Source organism: Bombina bombina, chromosome 8 (assembly GCF_027579735.1).
Source record: "Bombina bombina isolate aBomBom1 chromosome 8, aBomBom1.pri, whole genome shotgun sequence".
In the NCBI taxonomy this organism is placed as follows: Eukaryota; Metazoa; Chordata; class Amphibia; order Anura; family Bombinatoridae; genus Bombina; species Bombina bombina.
This window is the reverse complement of record NC_069506.1, coordinates 183,025,363-183,050,243: the sequence shown is the minus strand read 5'-3', so window position 1 is coordinate 183,050,243 and position 24,881 is coordinate 183,025,363. Positions and strand designations below refer to the sequence as shown.

Sequence of the window (24,881 nt, the reverse complement as noted above, 5' to 3'; positions counted from 1 at the left end):
ATAATCTCAATAAACATGTAGAAGGGATTTTAACTTGGCGAAGAGAACATTCTAAACACGAGTTATATGATATCCTGGTCATATCAATACAAGTGTAGAATAAAAAAATAGTGAAACCATGCAAGGCACAACTCCATTACCGGCTAGCATACAATTAGACACATTACAGCGATGCATTTTGGTTTTAACAGACACTTTTTTTACAATAGACTTGTATTAACAAAATAATGATTCTGTCATCACTATATCAGCAGCATATGCACATATGCTGTTTATGCCTTATACACAAACATTTAAACATTGCACCTTTTTAAAGACAGAGCCCTGATGAATATTGCCCCCCATTTATTTCATACAAGATGCCACAGTCTCTCTGAGCAGGGTGGTGTCTGATTGCTGGTGCATGGGGTGCATACAGCATATGTCATTGAAACACTAATAACTTCTAAATACATACAAAGAATAATGTGGTTTAGCTTAGAAATGATCGTTTAGACAAAGGGCCAGGTGTACTATTGGCCGTGTGGACAAGGTTCTAAACTTGAATCTGTATGTCCTCTATTTGTATGTACCAAAATTTACTGAGTGTGTACTGCCACCCCCTTCCTGCAGGGAAGGGCCTGTCAATCACCCCAAGCAAGCGTGCTCAGGGTGATTTCTCTCTGTCAACTTATCACACTACTTAATAAATGGAGCCCTTAAAGGGACAGTCTAGTCAAAATTAAACTTTCATGATTCAGATAAGGCATGCAATTTTAAACAACTTTCCAATTTACTTCTATTATCTAATTTGCTCAATTCTTTAGATATCCTTTGTTGAAGAAATAGCAATGCACATGTTTGAGCCAATCTGCTCACAGCTACTGAGCATATCTAAATATGCTTTTCAGCAAGTGATATTAAGAGAATGAAGCAAATTAGATAATAGAAGTAAATTAGAAAGTTGTTTAAAATTGGGTGTCATGTCCCTTTAAAGCCTGAAGAACTCCAGGGTTGTCTCATCCAATTGTCTTCTATTTAATGTGTAAATGTTAGCGGCTTCTATGGTCATTACAGAGAATTCACCACTTATAATCCCTATGCGTCATATTGATGAGGGGGTAAAATAACCTGCAGTCCCTGCTGCAGCTCTCCCAGCCCTTATAAATGTCCTGTTTTGCTGAGGACCACCTGACCATGCCCTGATTTGCTTACTGTCTGCCCTGCTTCACGCTGTCCTTTCTGGAGGAATCTTTTAAGGTTTGAAGTTTAATAGGGCATATTAGTATAATAAAAAGTTATCATTCTGTACTGAAACACCACTGAAATACCTATCTTATAACACCTTTCAGTTACTATAAGAGATGGGACAATAAACAGCTGTGTAAGCAAGCTGTATATGGGCAACATGTTTTGCAGTAGGTGATTTAGCTCTGTCCCTATCCCTATACAGGACATGACCACTAAGGGGCCAATGTCCTTTAGCAGTATGTGATCTAGCTCTGTCACTGTGAACAGGCTAATTCCCATCCCTATACAGGACATGACCACTAGGGGGCAAGATGTCCTTTAGCTGTATGGGATCTATCTTTGTCACTGTGAGCGGGCTAATTCCCATCCCTATACAGGACATGACCACTAAGGGGCAAGATGTCCTTTAGCAGTATGTGATCTAGCTCCGTCAATTTGAAAAGGCTAATTCCCATCCCTATACAGGACACGACCACTAGGGGGCAAAAATATCCTTTAGCAGTATGTGATCTAGCTCTGTCACTGTGAGCGGGCTAATTCCCATCCCTATACAGGACATGACCACTAGGGGGCAAAATGTCCTTTAGCAGTATGGGATTTAGCTTTTTCACACTGAGTGAGCTAAATTCCATTCTCAGAAAGGACAATGTCCTTTAGAGGGATAGAATCTAGTCTCAACCTAAAATAAACACCCGAACCGGAAGTGCCTTGCTAACCCGGAAGCTCATGTGCCGTACTGCAGGCGTTGGTGTTGCCTGGGTGAGTGTTCGTGTTGCTGTCTTTACGCTTCTGTTTAGTTACAATCCTGTACAGTGAAGGTAATATATATGCTCGCAAAATATTATTTCTAAAAGTTGGCCTGTGCATTAGGTTGAAAACCTTACTATAAGACATATCTGAAGAAGAATGTTGTAGTTGCATAGTCTTTGGAAAAGTTAACAAATAAAGATGCATTTTAGATCACAAAAATATTTACTTATAACTGGAATTTTGTTTTGTTACATTGGACAGCTGCATTTAAGACTTGTATACTGTAGAGATGGCATCAGATACATCACTTCTTTCAGCAGAGCTGAATGCTGAGATGGAAGAAGCACTGTACCAAGAAATGTTGTTGAAAGTAAGTTATATTATAGACAATATTTTTTTTCCCATTATTAATGCAAGCTAGAAATACCACTGTGTGATTAAAGGTACACGAAACCCCAATTTATTGTTTCATTACTCAGGAGTATGCAATTGGAAATAACTTTCTAATTTATTTATATTATCTACTTTGTTTTATTCTCTTTGTATCCTTTGTTAAAAAGAATACCTAAGTAAGCTGATGATTGGTGGTTGCACATGTATGCCTTGTGTAATTGGCTTTCAGTTAGCTCCTAGTAGTAAATTGCTGCTCCTTCCACAATTAATACCAAATTAATGAAGCAATTTAGATAATACAAGTAAATCGGAAAGTTGTTAAAAATTGTGTGATCTATCTGAATCATGAAAGAAAACAAATGGGTTTCATGTGCCTTTAAATAACGTATTACTAGTCTGTTTCCTTTCTTTGGATTGCAGGATACTTAGATACTTATTTTTAAAATCTGAAATAATCATAATTGTCCATAAAAATAAATAGCATTTTAGTAAATATATAGCCTTATAATTATGCAGTGTGTATGCTACACATAGAATGTCACACATTCTACTGAATTAAAGTTAACCTCTTTAATAATAATAATAATTTATTTTTGTCTCTTCTCAAAGGCTAAGCAGGAAATTCAAAGTAGAATACCAAATATTTCTGATTCAAAACAAATCCGACCTCAGCCAGGTAAATTTATATTTTTCCTTATGTTTTTCAGTAGTTCAAAAACTATCTAATCCTATATAAGACTTGTCAAAGTCATGTCATTACACTCTTCTTTTTATTTTGTATTTATATTCTTGTTTTTAACTTTTATATATTGTAATTGTCGCAGTGAGTTTACACTTTAATTTTTGTTTTCTCTCTTAAATCTTAACTGTTTGTCATATATTGTTTTCTCTTTTTTTCTTTCTTATGTTTAAACTAGGTTTCTGTATTAAGTCTAAAACATCTAAAAATGAAAAGATATTTATCAACGTCTGTAAGTCGGGTGACATCCCTGCACCTCCAGATGTAAGTGAGAAGGATCTGGTTAACATCTTAGAATCTGATGACCCGTCTGGTTACCGGGTGCCTATGAGCATTGGAGAGCCCCATGTAGAAGTGGACAACAGTATGTTGACATTTTTAATATTGTTTATAAACTAATAACCATGAAATAAGATAATTGCATTAGAAATGTTTCTATTGCTACAGACTCAAGCTGAGGTTTTTTTTATTTAATCAAATGTCAATGTTTATTTTGGCCCTTTTTTTTAGTTTATCTCTGAGAACTGGATTTTTCACTTTTCAGAGCCTGAAATGCACTCCACAGAGCTCTGAAGGCTAACCCTGCTACATATTGTTCCCTTATTGGCTTTGAAGGGACATGAAACCCAACATTTTTCTTTCATTATTCAGATAGAGAATACAATTCTAAAAAACATTTTAATTTACTTTTATTATCTAATTTGCTTCATTCGTTAGGTATAATTTGTTGAAGAAATGCACATGGATGAGCCAATCACAAGAGGCATTTATGTTCAGCCACCGTTTAGCAGCTCCTGAGCCTTTTTAGATATGCTGTTCAACAAAGGATATCAATAGGATGAAGCAAACTAGATAATAGAAGTAAATTGGAATGTTGTTTACAATTGCATTCTCTATCTGAATTTTAATCTTACATTTCAGTGTATGCCTACTCACTTGCCTGTTTTGTAATTCTTTGTTTCTTTTTTACAGGTGGAAGTGGCTGTACAGCCTATGACATTGTAGTAAACAACACTTTCTTTGACAAGATCAAGGTTCGTACAAACTCCATTAGTGTGGGTGATCAGATATATAACAGAATAGTTGTTACCTACAACTGAATTTCCCTTAAAATTGTTTAACCTCTTGCTGACATTAGGACGTTCCATGTCGTCCTAACTGCACTGTTAGGACGGGATGGAACGTCCTCGTCGATTGGCTGCCCTGAAGCCAATGGTGCTTTGTGAATGGGATTGCAGTCTGGAGGGCATGCCTAGCATCATAGGGACGCTCTCTGACCCGATCCCATCATTTAAATTTGTTTACATCGGAAGATTGTTCCGATGTAGACAAGTTAACCCAGTCATGAAAGGGTTAACATGTATAGTTAAACAGTGCTGCCATGCACTTTTATTATTTATTTTGCCTTTAATTTAAAGGGACATCAATTCACTAATAGGAGCTAACTGAACACATCTAATGAGCCATTCACAAGAGACAAATGTGTGCATGCATCAATCACCAACTAGCTCCTGGTAGTGTAGGATATGTACATATTATTTTTCAACTGATTCCAAGTGAAACAGTACATTTGAAAATAGAAGTGAATTTTAAACCTTTCATGATTCGGATAGAACATGCAATTTTTAACATCTTTCCAATTTACTTGTATTATCAAATTGGCTTAATTCTCTTGTTATCCTTTGCTAAAGAGAACAACGTATGTTTGAAAATAGAAGTGAATTTAAAATGGCATGTTCTACCTTAATCATACAAGTTTATTTTTTACTTTTCTATCCCTTTAAATTAAAAAAAAAAATGCATTTTTCGACTGCCTCTAAGAGACATTAGCGTGTAGTCTGTGGAATGCATGATCCTGAAACTCCTGCATGCTGCACAGTGTTTGCATAATCCATGCACTGGTTCATTTATATATGTCTTGAATTTGTCAGAGCAAAAGAAAGAAAATAAACATACTCAAGGCATTTCAATAGGTGGGTGCTGGACTGCAATATAAATTATACTAACACAATGATTGCTTTATATGTTTTAAAATCTGTATTGCGGATGCAGAGCTACTGTAATTCTAATTCTCATACAAAACAATAACGTATGTCCCTCTAAGGTTAATCAACTCAAAATAGTGTGAAGCACTTCTTTTCATATAAATTAACACACGGCAAAGATAGTTATTTAGGTAGGAAGATTTATTTTTAGGTTTACATTTAAATATTCTGTTTTTATTCGTCTATCAGGATAATGAGTTGTTCAGGGAATTTTTTGTCACAGTCGCAATGGAAGGTCTTGAAAACAAGTACAATATGGATCTCTCCAGAGGTAAATATTGCTGACTTATATCATTTGGTGTGATTCAATGTAAACCTCAATTTAAACCAGTGTTTTTCAACTCCAGTTCTCAAGTACCCTATTAGTAAAGAGTTTCATAACTAGAGCACAAGTGAAATAATCAGCTGATGAGTGAGAGCAAGGTAAAAAAGGTGCTTTTTATGTTTGTAAGAGTGATTGAAAAAGATAACTATTTTGTGTAAACAAATTATAAATAATACTGTTATTATTAATAATAATACAAATTATAAATGCAAATTCTGTAACCTAGGTTTTCAAAATCCTGCAAATCAAATATCTGCTATAGGCAATTTGCAGCATTTTAAAACCCAGTTTAAAGAATTTCCTTTATTGCCTCCACAGAGTGTGAGACGAGCACAATTTCAAGACAGGTTCAATGTCCCTTTTAATCCTCCTAATGCCAAGGACCCAGATAAATTTTACCCCCTGCTCAATGTGCCAGGCTTATTAATATTTTGTTATCCATCAGTTAATGTCTGATTTCTTTGAACTTTGTACAAGACTATACAATGTTTTTCACCTTTTTGGTTGTAAATGGGAATTGTCAACTATATGCCTGTTGCATGTTTGACACTGTAGGGTTTAATAGTAAATCTCAAGTGGACAAAAAAAACCTGGTAAAAAAATTATTTTAAAAAAAAATCCTTTGTATTAAACAAACATAAATGATATATCTTAAATTGCTAATCTAAGAATTATATTTAATTGCTCTTTTTAGAGTGGCGAATGCTGAAAAATCGAAAGTTTATGGGATCAATTTTTGAACAAAACATCAGAACAAAATCCAAGCCCATAATTCAGGAAATGGACACAAGGTATGGCAGTGAAGTTGCCAAAGCTTTTTCCAAGAGCAAAATAAAATGATGGTATTATATCTGTGCATTAAAAAGATATGGAAGTCAAAATTAAACATTTATAATTCAAATAGTGTAGAATTTAAAAAAAAAAAAGACATTCTTGTGATGTAATATTTAAAACGTAGCTCCTTTTTACAAGAGAACCTGAGCCTGACTTTACTTTGTAATAGAATGTTTTGTGCATTTATGGAGGAAAAATGAGAAAATTCAATATAAAAGTAGCTATTCTCTCTCAACCAAACAGGGTTTGTACACACTCTCAATATACTCCCTGAATAGCTTTGTTTTCAGAGTTTATAGATTTTTAGATATTTGTGCAAAGCTAAATTTAAATTTGCAAAATAGGAAACCTCTTTGGTTACATGTTTGCATACTTTGACAGACTAAATTGCTTGATGAAATGCTGAACAGCTGTGTAAATATTAAAGTGATGGTTAATCCTAGCATTTGTGAAACGCTAGAATTTACCATCGTAACAAATAAAGGGGACTTTCATTCATGAAGTTTAAAATACTTCTTTATGAACCCCCTTTATTTGTTAGCAGCGTTCGCTGAGCTGCTAAATGCAGCCCACGGCAGAACGCTATTTGGCTTAGAGGTGACATTTCCACCTTTTAGCCAACAGCCGTGCAGGAAATACAGCTATATCCAGCTTGAATCCCCTAAAAATGAGGGTGTGGTTGGGTCTTCAGTATCTTCTATACAAAAAAAATATCTGATCTGTCAAATGCTTTCTTACTAAAAGTATTTAAACATTATAAACATATAGATTACTCATTTTTTTTATGGCCCTATCAACTTCTTTAACCCTTTAATGACCACAGCATTTTTCCATTTTCTGTCCGTTTGGGACCAAGGCTATTTTTGCGGTGTTTGTGTTTAGCTGTAATTTTCCTCTTACTCATTTACTGTACCTACACATATTATATACCGTTTTTCTCGCCATTAAATGGACTTTCTAAAGATACCATTATCATATCTTATAATTTACTATAAAAAAAATTATAAAATATGAGGAAAAATGGAAAACAAACACACTTTTTCTAAGTTTGACCCCCAAAATCTGTTACATATCTACAACCACCAAAAAACACCCATGCTAAATAGTTTCTAAATTTTGTCCTGAGTTTAGAATTACCCAATGTTTACATGTTCTTTGCTTTTTTGCAAGTTATAGGGCCATAAATACAAGTAGCACTTTGCTATTTCCAAACCATTTTTTTTTTCAAAATTAACGCTAGTTACATTAGAACACTAATATCTTTCAGGAATCCCTGAATATCCATTGACATGTATATATATTTTTTTAGAAGACATCCCAAAGTATTGATCTAGGCCCATTTTGGTATATTTCATGCCACCATTTTACCGCCAAATGCGATCAAATACAAAAAATTGTTCACTTTTTCACAAATTTTTTTCACAAACTTTCGGTTTCTCACTTAAATTATTTACAAACTGCTTGTGCAATTATGGCATAAATGGTTTTAAATTCTTCTCTGGGATCCCCTTTGTTCAGAAATAGCAGACATATATGGCTTTGGTGTTGCTTTTTGGTAATTAGAAGGCCGCTAAATGCCACTTCGCACCACACGTGTATTATGCACAGCAGTGAAGGGGTTAATTAGGGAGCATGTAAGGAGCTTTTTGGGGTAATTTCAGCTTTAGTGTAGTAGACAACCCCAAGTATTGATCTAGGCCCATTTTGGTATATTTCATGCCACCATTTCACCGTCAAATGCGATCAAATGGAAAAAAAAGTTACATTTTTCACAATTTTAGGTTTCTCATTGAAATCATTTACAAACAGCTTGTGCAATTATGGCACAAATGGTTGTAAATGCTTCTCTGGGATCCCCTTTGTTCAGAAATAGCAGACATATATGGCTTTGGCATTGCTTTTTGGTAATTAGAAGGTCGCTAAATGCCGCTGCGCACCACACGTGTATTATGCCCAGCAGTGCAGGGGTTAATTAGGGAGCTTGTAGTGTTAATTTTAGCTTTAGTGTAGTGTAGTAAACAACCCAAAGTATTGATCTAGGCCCATTTTGGTATATTTCATGCCACCATTTTACCGCCAAATGCGATCAAATAAAAAAAAAACGTTCCCTTTTTCACAAACTTTTTCACAAATTTTAGGTTTCTCACTGAAATTATTTACAAACAGCTTGTGCAATTATGGCACAAATGGTTGTAAATGCTTCTCTGGGATCCCCTTTGTTCAGAAATAGCAGACATATATGGCTTTGGCGTTGCTTTTTGGTAATTAGAAGGCCGCTAAATGCCGCTGCGCATCACACGTGTATTATGGCTAGCAGTGAAGGGGTTAAGGTAGCTTGTAGGGAGCTTGCAGGGTTAATTTTAGCTTTAGTGTAGAGATCAGCCTCCCACATGACGCATCACACCCCGATCCCTCCCAAACAGCTCTCTTCCCTCCCCCACCCCACAATTGTCCCCGCCATCTTAAGTACTGGCAGTAAGTCTGCCAGTACTAAAATAAGAGGGTTTTTTGGGGATTTTTTTAAAAAAAGGATCCCCCCTTAGCCCCCAACCTCACTGATCTCCCCCCCCCCCCCCCCCCCAAAATCAGCTCTCTAACCCCCCCTCTCTGCCTTATTGTGCGCCATATTGGGTACTGGCAGCTGTCTGCCAGTACCCAGTTTGAAATCAAATATTTTTTTTTCTATATTTATATTTTAAAAATATTATTTTCTGTAGTGTAGCTGCCCACCCTCTCCCAGATCGCAAAAATTAGTAATGTTCCCACCCTCTCTCCCACCGAGTACCACCTAATACACTTTCATTTGTTCCATAGTGTAGGGTTCCCACCCGCCCGCGTACCTGCTCCCGTGCACGCGCGTGCACTTGCCCCCCTTCCCCACCTACCAACAAACATGGCCATCGATGGACAGGGTGGCTCTCTCTGCATCGGACAGCTAAAAAGTGTTATAGCAGGATGCCTCAATATCGAGGCATCACTGCTATAACATGAAAGCAGTTGGAAGTGATCAGGATCGCTTCCACTGCATTCAAAGACCAACAACGTACGGGGTACGTCCTTGGTCGTTAACTGCATTTTTTTGCAGGACGTACCCTATACGTCGTTGGTCGTTAAGGGGTTAAAGATGAACAAGCATAAAAAACTTATTTTAGAAGCCAGATATTGCCCCTTATTTTGGCATATGACATGCTCATTTAAAGGGACATGAAACCTTAAGTTTTACTTTTTTCCTTTATGATTCAGATAAAGCATACACGTTTAAACAACTTTCCAATGTACATATATTATCCAATTTGCTTAGCTCTTTTGGTATCCTTTGTTGAAGCAGCAGCAATGCACTTGTGGGAGCTAGCTGAATACATCAAGTGAGCCAATGTCAAGAGGCATACATTTGCAGCCACCAATCAGCAGCTAGCTCCCAGTAGTGCATTGCTGCTCCTGAATCCAGCTAGGTTTAATTTTCAACAAAGGATACAAAGAGAATCAAGCACATTTGATAATAGAAGTAAATTTGATAATTAGAAGTAAAAGTTTTTTAAAATATTATGCTGCATCACGATTGAACATTTTTGGATTTCATGTCCCTTTAACCTTTATAAGAAATGTAATGTTTTGATAACAAATTCTTCATGGACCATGGAACCAGCCTTAAAGGGAAAATATTGCTTTTCAATATATGTTTGTTTTTATTATAAACCTACAGACACAACAGAGGGGGGTATTGGTGTATATCTACATAAAAATATAGGCAAAAACAAATACCTGTATAAAATCACCTATGGTTTTTATAATGTGTATCTTTTGTCACACAATATGGCCATACATTGCTTAGCCAGTCACCAGCTTGCAATGGGTCCCAATATTGGCTGCTTCTTACACTGCAAAATAGGGGCTCTTCCCTAAATAATTCCTATTTCTTTCCTCAAATTAGAATTATACTCCTTGGCTTTATATACAAGTCCTATTACACTATCATGAGCACACCTGAGCTTAGGTGGGGTGTTTAAACCAATGGAAGATGATCAATATAAAAATCTACAGTTTGGTTAGCACACACACAAAAGTACATACTTGTGATTGCTGCCAATGAGACCAAATAGTTACACAGAACAGAGGGCATTAGTGTACATCCATAAACAAATATACATAAAAAATATGCTTGTGGATTATGCATATGAGTTTAGTGTAATCATAATAGTGATGCATGTTGAAAAAATGGAAAACAGATTATTTTTGTGTTTCAGTGCATCTCCACAGCTTCAGAACAAGCCTCTGATTTCAGAAATACTAAGGTGTGTTTATTTTTTGTCTTTACTTTAGTACATTCTTTGTTTTATATCTTTCACATTATGGCTGTAATAATAATCATAAATACAAAATGTTATTAGTAATAAATTAATCTTAGATTTTTTACATAGTCTCTCTAATTCAGGGATGACTGATCTTAACAAATTACGGACCATGCTAGATTTTTTTTCTCCTTCTTGACAGGCAGGAGAATAAACTTTTGTAGTTTCTTTTAATTGAAACAAAAATCTAAACTTTACAACAAAAGGATTCCACCTAATTAATTGTATCAATCAGGAAGCCGTCAGCTGTAGAGCTGAGTGGAGCGCTATATGAATTTTTAATGAGGAGGGTTTTACAATGTTAAAAGAAAAAAAAAAAATACAACTTGAAACAACTGGTCCAAATTCAAAAAGTTATTATTGTGCAATCAAGCAGGATTACAACAGAGTGACAGCATGTCATCACTATACAGTAACACAAGCTGGCGCGCAAAATCAGATAAGAACAGTGTCTATAGTCTCCTTGTCCCATGTGCTGTGCTTTGAGCCAATCCAGAATCTTCACCCATAGGCAACTCGTGGTTTTCTTATCTCGTCCATACAGCGCTTGGGTGGTTTTTACTTAGCTAGAAGTTTATATTTTTGCAAGCACAACAAAATGGCTGAACTGACAAGAAAGTGTATTGTTATTAAAGCTACATGCATCAATTTAATATAAAGCATAGGGCAAAATGGCAGAGTTAAATATTTTTCTCTAACATTTTTCACCCTTTTGATAATTTTATTATCACATATATTTATTTATTACCTTGCGTTTATTATCACGCCTTTATTACTTTGTGTTTCTCATTTGACTAACTAACAGCCTTCCTACCTGGAAATGAACTCTTAGACAGACCGTATATCACTGAATTTACAGATAAGCTGCATAGACAGTGGGATGCCGGGCATCCATTCCAGACTGCCTACATAGTGACCATTTCCTCTTAGCATTCACACATCTTTATTGGTAACACATAAACACAAAATATACAATCTTTATCTATTCAGATAACAGCAGCCAGAACTGCATCCCGTCACAGGCCTAGGTCCAAATCCTGTAGTAGGCCCAAAGCTGATGAGGTGCAATTTTGGGACCCCCTCGCTGAGATGAGATCTTCCACCTGTCTCCTAGAATGACTGGAGGGTCTGCAGGGGAGGCAGGTAGCTGAGCTAGGTTATCAGACATCTCTGTGGCTGTTGTATCATCTCCCTAAACAATAGGTATCTTCATCTTTTTGCTGCAATGAGAAACACAAATCATTAACAATTTCCAGACAATTAGACACATCAAAATTAATCCTATCACTACCACTATGGGTTTTAAAATATTTGTAAGCATATTGTTAAACCAGGTTCCAATGGATCCCATCCAGGACAATGGGTTCCATCCCTCTTTAGATATATCTCTAGATTTTTGTTGTAACTCTTTTACTTTGTTCATGTGTGCCTCTATGGGGTCATGGGAATCCTCCACCCAGGTGCAACTTTCTGAGCCAATAATAGCACACGCCCCCCCCTCAATTGCAAGTAGGTAATCAAGAGCCATCCTATTCTGAAGAGCCACTTTCCTAACTTGGGCTAACTCTTCATTAAGGACATGTATAGAATTTGTAGTCTCATTAATAATCCCATTCATGATACTAGCATATTTATTCATTCTATTTGCTAGCTCATTGCCCCAACCTGTCCAGGCAGGGAACCACATCCAGGCTTTATCTGCAGATGAGAATAATTCTCGCTTATACCTTGTTTCCCCTAGGGATGTCTCAAACACTGAAATATTTGAGCATGTTCTAATGGCTGGTACAACTCTTCCTATGGTACAGTTACCCCATGGGAAGCCATGAGTAGGCTTTGTTACCACAAATGTAATTGAGTCCTTGTTTCAAGACCCTTGGAATAATCTTACCATGTTTTCCCAGCCATAGTTGAAACCATGCCATATTGTGATATAACTGAGTTTTACAGCTCCAGTCATCATTGTCTGTCTGTGCAGGACAGGCACACCTGGGGGCATACAAAGCTTTTAACGTTGATCAAAAACATACACTGTTACAATCAGCATTTACTGTATCACATGGCGCTTTGTTAGGTTCCATGTTAAATGTTAAGGTAGCATTTCTTAAATCTGTTTCCCCCACGTATACCTTGGGCAAACTGACTATGCAACCCTTTATGTTGGCTATGTGATTGACATACATTGGCCCTAGACACATTGTAGGTGTAGAAATTATACCAGCAAGTTCTAAGTATGTACCTTGGTCTGAGAGAGCATTATGAACAGAGTGATTTATATCTATTTGAACATCATAGCTGTAATCTGTCACATTTAAATCATTCATTGATGTTGGTACACCTATTTAAAGGGATTCCTTTATGATTGGCAGGAACATAAGAGCATATCCATCAGTCTGTGGCATTCAGCTGCTTGGCGGTTTGTTGGTGTAAAAGCCAGATGGAATTTGTCCGTTTGTCGCCCTTCACTGGTGCATAGAGGTATAAAACACAAAGAAAAGGACAAAGAGAAGTTCACATTCTTACAGTTGGAGGCGTGTATCCAGTTTGGTTTCCCTTCCACTTTGAGGTGGGTGTGGTCAGTAACACCTGGTATGGGCCGTCAAATCAGGGCTCTAGGTATCTCCTCACATACCTTCTTATCACCACCCAGTCTCCAGGGTGTGCAGGTGGTGAGTTCGTTATTTCTTCTGGATCTGGTAATGAAGAGAAAACTTTTCCATGCAAATTAGTCAGTTGCTCATACAACTGGACAACATAATCCGTTAGAAAAGCATACTGCCCATGTAATTCTTGTGGAAAGAAAACATAATTTATGTAAGAACTTGCCTGATAAATTAATTTCTTTCATATTGGCAAGAGTCCATGAGCTAGTGACGTATGGGATATACAATCCTATCAGGAGGGGCAAAGTTTCCCAAACCTCAAAATGCCTATAAATACACCCCTCACCACACCCACAATTCAGTTTAACGAATAGCCAAGTAGTGGGGTGATAAAGAAAGGAGTAAAAAGCATCAACAAAGGAATTTGGAAATAATTGTGCTTTATACAAAAAAATCATAACCACCTTAAAAAGGATGGGCCTCATGGACTCTTGACAATATGAAAGAAATGAATTTATCAGGTAAGTTCTTACATAACTTTTTGTTTTCTTTCATGTAATTGGCAAGAGTCCATGAGCTAGTGACGTGTGGGATAGCAATACCCAAGATATGCAACTCCACGCAAGAGTCACTAGAGAGGGAGGGATAAAAATAAAAACACCCATTTTCCGCTGAAAAAATTAATCCACAACCCAAAAAATAAGTTTATTCTCATAAATGAAAGGAAAAAACTTAAATCAAAAGCAGAAGAATCAAACTGAAACAGCTGCCTGAAGAACTTTTCTACCAAAAACTGCTTCTGAAGAAGCAAATACATAAAAACGGTAGAATTTAGTAAATGTATGCAAAGAAGACCAAGTTGCTGCTTTGCAAATCTGATCAACTGAAGCTTCATTCTTAGAAGCCCACGAAGTAGAGACTGATCTAGTAGAATGAGCTGTAATTCTCTGAGGCAGGGGGCTGGACCCGACACCAAATAAGCTTGATGAATCAAAAACTTTAACCACGAAGCCAAGGAAACAGCAGAAGCCTTCTGACCTTTCCTAGAACTAGAAAATATAACAAAAAGACTAGAAGTCTTCCTGAAATCTTTAGTAGCTTCAACATAATATTTCAAAACTCTTACCACATCCAAAGAATGCAAGGATCTCTCCAAATAATTCTTAGGATTAGGACACAAGGAAGGGACAACAATTTCTCTATTAATGTTGTTAGAATTCACAACCTTAGGTAAGAATTTAAATGTAGTTCGCAAAACCGCCTTATCCTGATGAAAAATCAGAAAAGGAGATTCACAAGAAAGAGCGGATAATTCAGAAACTCTTCTAGCAGAAGAGATGGCCAAAAGAAACAACACTTTCCAAGAAAGTAGTTTAATATCCAAAGAATGCATAGGCTCAAACGGAGGAGCCTGCAAAGCCTTCAAAACTAAATTAAGACTCAAAGGAGGAGATATTGATTTAATGACAGGCTTGATACGAACCAAAGCCTGCACAAAACAATGAATATCAGAAAGTTTAGCAATCTTTCTGTGAAATAAAACAGAGCAGAGATGTGTCCTTTCAAAGAACTTGCAGACAAACCTTTATCCAAACCATCCTGAAGAAACACTAAAATTCTAGGAATTCTAAAAAAATGCCAAGAGAATTTATGAGAACACCATGAAATATAAGTCTTCCAAACTTTATAATAAATCTTTCTAGAAACAAATTTACGAGCCTGCAACATAGTATTAATCACTGAGTCCGAGAAACCTCTATGACTAAGCACTAAGCGTTCAATCTCCATACCTTCAAATTGAATGATTTGAGATCCTGATGGAAAAATGGACCTTGAGATAGAAGGTCTGGCCTTAGTGGAAGTGGCCAAGGTTGGCAACTGGACATACGGACAAGATCCGCATACCAAAACCTATGAGGCCATGCTGGAGCTACCAGTAGCACAAACAATTGCTCCATGATGATTTTGGAGATCATTCTTGGAAGAAGAACTAGAGGCGGGAAAATATAAGCAGGTTGATAACACCAAGGAAGTGTCAACGCATCTACTGCTTCCACCTGAGGATCCCTGGACAGGTACCTGGGAAGTTTTTTGTTTAGATGAGATGCCATCAGATCTATTTCTGGAAGCCCTCACATCTGAACAATTTGAGAAAACACATCTGGGTGGAGAGACCATTCTCCCGGATATAAAGTCTGACGACTGAGGTAATCCGCTTCCCAATTGTCTATACCTGGGATATGAACCACAGAAATTAGACAGGAGCTGGATTCCGCCCAAACAAGTATCCAAGATACTTCTTTCATAGCTTGAGGACTGTGAGTCCCACCCATTTTCTGTCTGAAAACAAATGAACACTTCTCTCTTCAACAGAGGCTAAAATTGAAAAGCCCTGAGAATCGCACGGAGTTCCGAAATATTGATTGATAATCTTGCCTCTTGAGACTTCCAAACTCCTTGTGCTGTCAGAGATCCCCAAACAGCTCCCCAACCTGAAAGACTCGCATCTGTTGTGATCACAGTCCAGGTTGGACGGACGAAAGAGGCCCCTAAAATTATACGATGGTGATCTAACCACCAAGTCAGAGAAAGTCAAACATTGGGATTTAAGGATATTAATTGTGATATCCTTGTATAATCCCTGCACCATTTGTTCAGCATACAAAGCTGGAGAGGTCTCATATGAAAACGAGCAAAGGGGAATGCGTCCGATGCTGCAGTCATGAGACTTAAAACTTCCATGCACATAGCTACTGAAGGTTCCGACAGGCTGCAACCAATTTCAAACATCTCTTGTCTGTTAGAGACAAAGTTATGGACACTGAATATATCTGGAAACCTAAAAAGGTTACCCTTGTCTGAGGAATCAAAGAACTTTTTAGTTAATTGATCCTCCAACCATGTCTTCGAAGAAACAACACTAGTTGATTTGTGTGAGATTCTGCAGAACGTAAAGACTGAGCGAGTACCAAGATATCGTCCAAATAAGGATACATCGCAATACCCCGCTCTCTGATTACAGAGAGTAGGGCACCTAGAACCTTTGAAAAGATTCTTGGAGCTGTCGCTAGGCCAAAAGGAAGAGCAACAATTTGGTAATGTTTGTCTGGAAAAGAGAATCTCAGGAACTGATAATGATATAGATGAATCGGGAAAATATGAAGATATGCATCCTGTAAGTCTATTGTAGACATATAATGCCCTTGCTGAACAAAAGGCAGAATAGTCCTTGTAGTTAACATTTTGAAAGTTGGTACTCTTACATATCGATTCAAAATCTTTAGTTCCAAAACTGGTCTGAATGAATTGTCTTTCTTTGGGACAATGAATAGATTTGATTGAAACCCCAGACCCTCTTCCTGAAACGGAACTGGCATGATTACCCCTGATAACTCCAGGTCTGAAACACACTTCAGAAAAGCCTGAGCCTTTACTGGGTTTACCAGAATGCATGAGAGAGAAAATCTTCTCACAGGCGGTCTTACTCTGAATCCTATTCTGTACCCCTGAGAGACAATACTCTGAATCCAATGATTTTGGACTGAATTGATCCAAACATCTTTGAAAAATGTTAATCTGCCCTCTACCAACTGAGCTGGAATGAGGGCTGCACCTTCATGCGGACTTGGGGGCTGGTTTTGATCTCTTAAATGGCTTGGATTTATTCCAATTTGAAGATAGTTTCCAATTGGAAGCAGATTCCTTGGGGGAAGGATTAGGTTTCTGTTCCTTATTTTGACGAAAGGAACGAAAACGGTTAAAAGCTTTAGATTTACCCTTAGGTTTTTTTATCCTGAGGCAAAAAAACTCCCTCCCCCCCCCCCCCCAGTAACAGTTGAAATTATTGAATCCAACTGAGAACCAAATAATTTATTACCTTGGAAAGAAAGAGATAGCAATCTGGATTTAGAAGTCATATCAGCAATCCAAGATTTGAGCCACAAAGCTCTTCTAGCTAAAATAGCTAAAGACATAGATTTAACATCAATTTTGATAATATCAAAAATGGCATCACAAATGAAATTATTAGTATGTTGAATCAACTTAACAATGCTAGACAAATCATGATCTGATACTTGTTGCACTAAAGTATCCAACCAAAAAGTTGAAGCAACTGCAACATCAGCCAAAGAAATTGCAGGCCTAAGAAGATGACCTGAATATAAATAAGCTTTCCTTAGATAAGATTCAAGTTTCTTATCTAAAGGATCTTTAAAAGAAGTACTATCTTCCGTAGGAATAGTAGTACGTTTAGCAAGAGTAGAGAGAGCCCCATCAACTTTGGGGATCTTTTCCCAAATCTCCAGTCTAACTTCTGGCAAAGAATAAAAAAAATGTAAACCTTGAAGAAGGAATAAAAGAAGTACCAGGCTTATGCCATTCCTTAGAAATCATATCAGAAATAGCATCAGGAACTGGAAAAACCTCTGGAATAACCACAGGAGGTTTATAACAGAATTTAAACGTTTACTAGTTTTAATATCAAGAGGAGTAGTTTCGTCCATATCCAATGTAATCAACACTTCTTTTAACAAAGAACGAATGTACTCCAATTTAAATAAGCGGATTTATCAGTGTCAATATCTGAGGCAGGATCTTCTGAATCAGATAGATCCTCATCAGAGAAGGATAATTCAGTATGTTGCTGGTCATTTGAAATTTCATCACCCTTATGAGAAGTTTTAAAAGACCTTTTACGTTAATTAGAAGGCGGAATGACAGACAAAGCATTCTGAATAGAATCAGAAATAAATTATTTTAAATTTACAGGTATATCTTGTGCATTAGATGTTGAGGGAGCAGCAACAGGTAATGAACTACTGCTGATGGATACATTATCTGCATGTAAAAGTTTATCATGACAACTATTACAAACCACAGCTGTAGGTATAATCTCCACAAGTTTTTATAACAAATGCACTTAGCTTTGGTAGAACTGTTATCAGGCAGCAGGGATCCAACAGTGAATTCTGAGACGGGAACAGATTGAGACATCTTGCAAATAAAAGAGAAAAAAACAACATAAATAAAGCAAAATGATCAATTTCCTTATATGGCAGTTTCAGGAATGGGAAAAAATGCAAACAGAATAGCCCTCTGACATAGAAAAAAGGCAAGAGGCAAATAAGAATGAGGTCTAAAATAATGAAAATTTTTGGCGCCAAGTATGACGCAAAACAAACAGAAAAATATTTTTTGGCGACAAAAACATCCGGAACGACACACTCGCGTCATAGATGACGCAACCTTGTGAAAGGCCCCAACGTCAACTAAGACGCCGGAAATGACGAATTTGCGTCAACAAACGTAACTTCGCACCAAAAAAATCTCGCGCCAAGAATGACGCAGTAAACTTAAGCATTTTGCGCCCTCGCAAGCCTAATTCTGCCCGCGATTTAGAAAAAAGTCAAATGAAAAAAAAAGACTACACCCCAGGTAAGAAATAAATGTCTAAACAATGCATTTCCGAGTTATGAAACTGACAGTCAAACTGACAGCAAAAGGAAATATACTGAAACCTGAATCATGGCAAATATAAGTACAATACATATATTTAAAACTTTATATAAATACATTAAGTGCCAAACCATAGCTGAGAGTGTCTTAAGTAATGAAAACATACTTACCTGAAGACACCCATCCACATATAGCAGATAGCCAAACCAGTACTGAAACAGTTATCAGTAGAGGTAATGGAATATGAGAGTATATCGTCGATCTGAAAAGGGAGGTACGAGATGAATCTCTACGACCGATAACAGAGAACCTATCAAATAGATCCCCGTGAGGAAAACCATTGCATTCAATAGGTGATACTCCCTTCACATCCCTCTGACATTCACTGTACTCTGAGAGGAAACAGGCTTCAAAAATGGTGAGATGCACATATCAACGTAGAAATCTAAGCACAAACTTACTTCACCACCTCCATAGGAGGCAAAGTTTGTAAAACTGAATTGTGGGTGTGGTGAGGGGTGTATTTATAGGCATTTTGAGGTTTGGGAAACTTTGCCCCTCCCTTCATGGTAGGATTGTATATCCCATACGTCACTAGCTCATGGACTCTTGCCAATTACATGAAAGAAAAGGCCTGTTAGTGGTGGTCTACCAAACAAATTTCAAATGGTGAAAGGCCATGCTTTCCCTTTGGGATGCGTCTTACTGCAAAGAGGGCTAAAAGTAAGGCTTGCTCTCTCTACTTTCCCAGATGATTGTAATTAGCACAGATCATACTTTTCTTTCACCATTGAGTTGCAAATTGTGAGAAACCTGGTGCAAACCAAAATGTATTAACACTTTCAATCATTCCCCCTTTGGAAACATAGGAAGGGAGATGAGAGAGACTGGCTAAAACGGGATATAGCACTGGAGGTGCACATAATCTAGCATCCCCATGTTTCCAAACCTCATTCTACGGTTTGCAACCATCGTTTTTCCACTTGCTCTGAGTTAGGGAACCTGTTTTGGTTTTGGAGGGTTTTTAAAACATCCATTGTCAAGTTCTCCACAGTTTCAGAGGACTGTTGGAGTATCATGAGAGCTGCCTTCTTGGCTGCTTCATCTACCCTGTTGTTACCCAAAGTGATAGGATCTATTGCTCGCTGATGTCTCTGGCATTTCATAACCGCTTATGATTTTTTGAGAACGCTGCGGTCTGCTCCAGTGTCCACCAAACACTCCACAGAATGATATGGTATGTCAGAGAGGGTCAGGCGAACAAAGGCATCACCCCCTCTGCTCTCAGATATGATTGGTAGCACTGGAAACCCAGCCTGTCAATTGTTCTCCTGTCTTCCCTGTTTTGGAGCTGTGCAGTCTCTTGAAAAATGACCCGGTTTGTCACAGTTATAGCATTTGGCTTTTCTGGGTTCCCCCTTATTTGTCCCTCTAATTTATTTCCATTGGGGTTTCCCAGGGGCACTCACTAGCATTACCCTTTGTGCTTTCTTTTCCTGTATTTCCTCTATGTTCCTTTGTATTGAGCTCGCTAAGCTCATTAGTGCTGGGACTGATTTATCTCGCCAATTAGAATGGGCGGAAACCAATTTATCATGGATTTCTTTTATCAGTCCTGACACCAATGTGGCAGTGAGCATTTTTCCCATACCTTGGTCTTCAAGGTTACCTCCTTGGGGCATATAGATCTTGCCATGAGGTGGTATGGGGCACAAATGATGGGCAGTGGCCTTAACTTTGGGTTCAAAATATAAAGGGGGGTATAAAGGAAGAGGAGATTGCAATCCTCCAATGGGGGACACAGTGGTTAGGCTAGAAGGAGTCTTTGGTCTGGCCCCTAGGTCTATTAGGGCCTCTGCATTGCCCACGGTATGCTCCACTAGAGAGACTGCAAGCTGCTCTATCTATTCTGCCTCTTCCCTTTCTGAGTCTGGCTAGTCTGTTTTCCCTGTCTTGGTCTCTAAAGTAAAAATACCTTGGGCCCTTTGCTGTCTCTGATAGGATTCTACAGTCCATCTACTCCAAGCTGCCTTCTCGTTAGGCTCTATCAATTGTTTCTTAAAATTTCTATAGTTATTCTCCCAGTGGGATAATTCAAGGGGTCCCCCTTTGGGAATCCCAAAATCCATTCCCTTAGTCAGCTTGCACCATTTAGGCAGATGCCGGCTGACCGGCATGCCATATTTTTTTTATTCACGTCCTCCTGTGGGGTAGGAGGATTCTTTGGACGCCCATTGCTTAAGGATGACACTATGTCACCCTTGCTAAGATAGTTTCCCATAGCCCAGCTATGATGGAGGGGACTGTTACCCTTCTCTCTCGACTCTTAGCAGTACTGTGGCTGTCAGGGAAAGTCCCACACTAAAAATCCCCGCTTTTGATCCCACCAAATTTTCGAACAAACCCAAATAATAAACAGTAGGGAGACAAACCCAAAAAGTACCTGGCCTCTTATATTATCAACGTCAAAACATGCTAGGGGGCTTACATCAACAGTTTTATCTGTCATGAGAGACAAGTCTGCTACATCTTAGGGATGCTCCCTTCAGCATAGGAGAGTACAGGCTCAAACCAGCGTGACCAGGGTTGTTAAGAAACAAAGCCGAGAGGTGATCAGATATCAGGGTTCGCTCTCATTCTCTAGGAATAGCACCGTACCCAATAGCAGCATTGGACTGAAGTTGAACTTAATCAACGATGTCCAAAAGCAAAGCACAGGGGGGGTACCCATAGACTTTGTACTGAAAGACCAAGGCAGACTAGTAAGAAACTCTGCACCAACCCACACTTAACTTTCCGTTGTCCCTTTGCTGTGCAGACAATGTTAGTAACAGTTTACTTGACAAACTCAGAAAATAGAAAACATTTGTATCTGAGGACGATAGGGTCCTCTTACTTAACACACCATTGGTCCCACTTGCTTTCTCCGCAGAGGGGCGTCTTGAAGCAGTGCATTCACACACCGTTAAGGACATTTTACACTCGCACATTCATAACAAAAGATGTTGAAACATAAAACAGTTGTTTCAGGTTCTTGGGAGTTTGTACTTACGACAGGACAGAGGGTTCAGGAATCAGAGGAGGGGAGAGCATTTTGAGACACAAAGGTTCTCACCTGTTGGTGCCAGTGGTCTTCTGTCCTCAGATTCCAGGCCTGGCTCGCTCCAGAATTGCTTTCAATCTCCAGGGTTTCGGCACCAAAATGTTAAAGAAAAAAAAATACAACCTTAAACAACTGATACAAATTCAAAAGGTTATTATTGTACAATCAAGCAGGATTACAACAGAGTGACGTAATGTCATCACTATACAGTAACACAAGCTGGCGCGCAAAATCAGATAAGAACAGTGTCTCTTTATAGTCTCCATTGTCCCATGTGCTGTGCTTTAGGCCAATCCAGAATCTTCACACATAGGCAACTCGTGGTCTTCTTATCTCGTCCATACAGCACTTGGGGGGGGGGTTACTTAGCTAGAAGTTTATATTTTTGCAAGCACAACAAAATAGCTGAACTGACAAGAAAGTGTATTGTTGTTAAAGCTACAAGCATCAATTTAATATAAAGCATAGGGCAAAATGGCAGAGTTCAATATTTTTCTCTAACAACAAGTATTGATGGGAAAAACCCTGCTCACTGCTCTATAGTTATAAACTATTTTAGTAGTGTTTGAAACTTTTACAATCAAAGTTTTTTTCCTTCTTCATCCTTTTTATGGCTTTAACTTATTTCCGAGATTCTTCAGTCTCCCCTGTCCATAGCTGTAAGTGGGTGTGCATAATTGTTTAAGCATAGGTTTTCTGAAGGTGTGGTTGTCAGCCATAGTTGTGTTTTCTATATTGAACAAATCTGAAAGTTATTGGGTCCGGCCTCCAAGAATTTTTGTTTCGGCAAATAGATTTTTATCCTGTAAATTGTTTAAAAAAAAAAAATACAAAAAAAAAATTATTAAAAAGGCAATTTAAATTGTTTTAACGTACATATCAATTAATTTTAAGGTATTTAGGTAGTTTGATGAAAGCACTATTTTCATTACATTTCCTTTCCCCAGCTCACCAGCCATACCTGAGTACAATATTGTGGCAGAACCTGCTGAAGGACATCCAAGCTTCCTAGTGGCAGAAATCTCCTTGCCTAAAGTGGTAAAATATATATTTGTTCCAGTTATGAATTCTTATAAGTCCTTTTAATTATTAGAAGAGCAATGACATTAATTACGTCAAATTAACAACATTTAAAATGTTTACTCACAGTTTTATTTGTGCCAAATTCTTTATTTTATGGTTTCATGCTAAGGGGAAAAGCTAAATATACTCCTTGCCCAATGTGCTTAGAGGGATATGGCTGCACCTCACTAATGAGGCTGAAACTATCGTCTGGGGTTGCCATGTTCCTTCTTCAGAGGAGGATTGCCTGCATTTGGAGGCTAGACTGACTTTACTAGGAGTGATCAGACTTTAGGAAATGTCTCCTCTGTGAAAAGCACAATTGGGCTAAAAGAGGCTGCTCTTCGGTGGTAACTCGCAATAGAACATGCTACTGAGCTGGTTCCTGGTAGTGCACTTCTCCTTTTGTATGTAAAGCTAAATATAGTCTTCAAAAAATTTCTGCAATCATGCTTTTGAGCAAATGCATCCATTAACATGCATTTCCCTATTCTGGACTTTCAGTTACAAAGAATAAGAAGTACATTTTCAAAGTCAGATCTTCCATATCTCTGTTTTTTTTTTTTCTTCAGTCATCAGTCAAGTCATTGGTACTAGACCTTGGTGAAGATCGTATAGTTTTGTGGGGACGACCAGACTTGTACCACATGGATATCTTCATCCCTTACAATATTATCCAGGAAGAGAGTGGGGCACAATTTAATAAGAGCAGCAAAGTAAGTATCCATGCGAGAAGTGGTTGCTTCATTCATCATTCAGAGCTAATTCATTGATTTTCGCGTATTAATCCTTTAAGGACAGAGGTTTTTCTAAGTTTCTATTCTTAAATGATAGGGACATTTTTTTATTGGTTTCACCTTAATCCTCTCTTTTTAAGTGCACCCATACATAATATACAATTTTTTTTATTTATTTTTTAAAGACAAGCAGGTATTTCTTGTAATATCCTATATGGATATATAAAATAACAAGAAATAGGAATTTGAAAGTGATGGTAAAGTTAATAATTTTTAATTATAATCTTTGAAATCATAAAGTAAAAGATGGGCACTTACATTCATGAAAGGGTTTGTAAATGCTTATGTTTTTTTAATAATTACCCTTTCATGTTTTCAGATATTCCGCCATTCCTCCGCCTAAAACAGATACTGCATTTCTTACTTTAGTGCAGATTCAGGCTGTAGCCCCCTTTGGCGTCCAACAAGTAAATAATAACGCCCCTGGTTTTGGACGCCAAAGGGGGCGCAATACTATTGGAGCCTGAATCATCACTGAAGTAAGACATACAGACTGTGTTCTAAATAGTGGTCCCCCAATAAAAACTGCTACACAAAAGTTTATACTGTATTTGTAGAATTTAAACACCCCAAGGTATTTATCTAGAGGGATTTTGCCACATTATGTTTTAACCCTTAGAAAATAACATTTAGGGGCAAAAAAACACACACACAAAACTTTTTTTTTATAATAAAATGATAAACTGTTATGTTGAGGTAATATTTGGTAATCACTTTCCTTGTTTGTTCTAGGTACTGACTATTACAATGCCTGTTCAAGCAATATAACAGGAACTGCACGTGTTGCTACACATTGGTCCAGTGGATCCGAAATTACAATATTTGTTACTTATGTTACTTTTTATCCTTATCTTGCTTCACACCAAGATCATTTAGGCCCTATGGTGCTAAACCTCAATATCAAAATACCTATATGACTAAAATTGGCTGTCACTTGTAATAATAATATTTAATAAATATAGTTATTGATGTTAATGTGTGTTTTCCTATGCTTTTTTTTTTTTTTAATTGTCAGATTTAAGTTGTAGTCTATTTAAAGGGATAGTAAACTCCAAATTAAACTTTCATGATTCAGATAGGGCATGTTATTTTAAACAACTTTCAAATGTACTTTTTATCATCAACTTTGCTTTGTTTTTTGTTTTCTTAGTTGAAAGCTAAACCTAGGTAGGCTCATATGCCAATTTCTAAGGT

The 24,881-nt window shown here is 37.5% G+C and overlaps 1 protein-coding gene across 2 annotated transcripts; it reads left to right on the top strand.

Annotated features, from left to right (window-relative positions):
• The first annotated feature begins 1,706 nt into the window (after positions 1 to 1,706).
• Positions 1,707 to 24,662, top strand: PIH1D1 (PIH1 domain containing 1). Of its 2 annotated transcripts, none has more exons than XM_053690765.1 (11): positions 1,707 to 1,989; positions 2,242 to 2,350; positions 2,983 to 3,049; positions 3,291 to 3,476; positions 4,085 to 4,146; positions 5,347 to 5,428; positions 6,177 to 6,273; positions 10,561 to 10,608; positions 22,776 to 22,866; positions 23,463 to 23,606; positions 24,420 to 24,662. In XM_053690765.1, the coding sequence occupies exons 2-11, from the start codon at positions 2,270 to 2,272 to the stop codon at positions 24,453 to 24,455; spliced, it is 894 nt and encodes a 297-aa protein (XP_053546740.1). In that variant the 5' UTR covers positions 1,707 to 1,989; positions 2,242 to 2,269; the 3' UTR covers positions 24,456 to 24,662. The 2 variants fall into 2 exon arrangements, with proteins under 2 accessions (XP_053546740.1, XP_053546741.1); XM_053690766.1 differs by lacking the exon at positions 1,707 to 1,989 and adding an exon at positions 2,018 to 2,048.
• The last annotated feature ends 219 nt before the right edge of the window (positions 24,663 to 24,881 follow it).

Excerpts from the sequence above, each read along its gene's own strand:
- PIH1D1 (XM_053690765.1), top strand. The coding sequence starts at position 2,270 with ATGGCATCAGATACATCACTTCTTTCAGCAGAGCTGAATGCTGAGATG. Across the intron at positions 3,477-4,084 it reads CCATGTAGAAGTGGACAACA|GTGGAAGTGGCTGTACAGCC; the intron begins GTATGTTGACAT and ends TCTTTTTTACAG. Across the intron at positions 10,609-22,775 it reads CTGATTTCAGAAATACTAAG|CTCACCAGCCATACCTGAGT; the intron begins GTGTGTTTATTT and ends TCCTTTCCCCAG.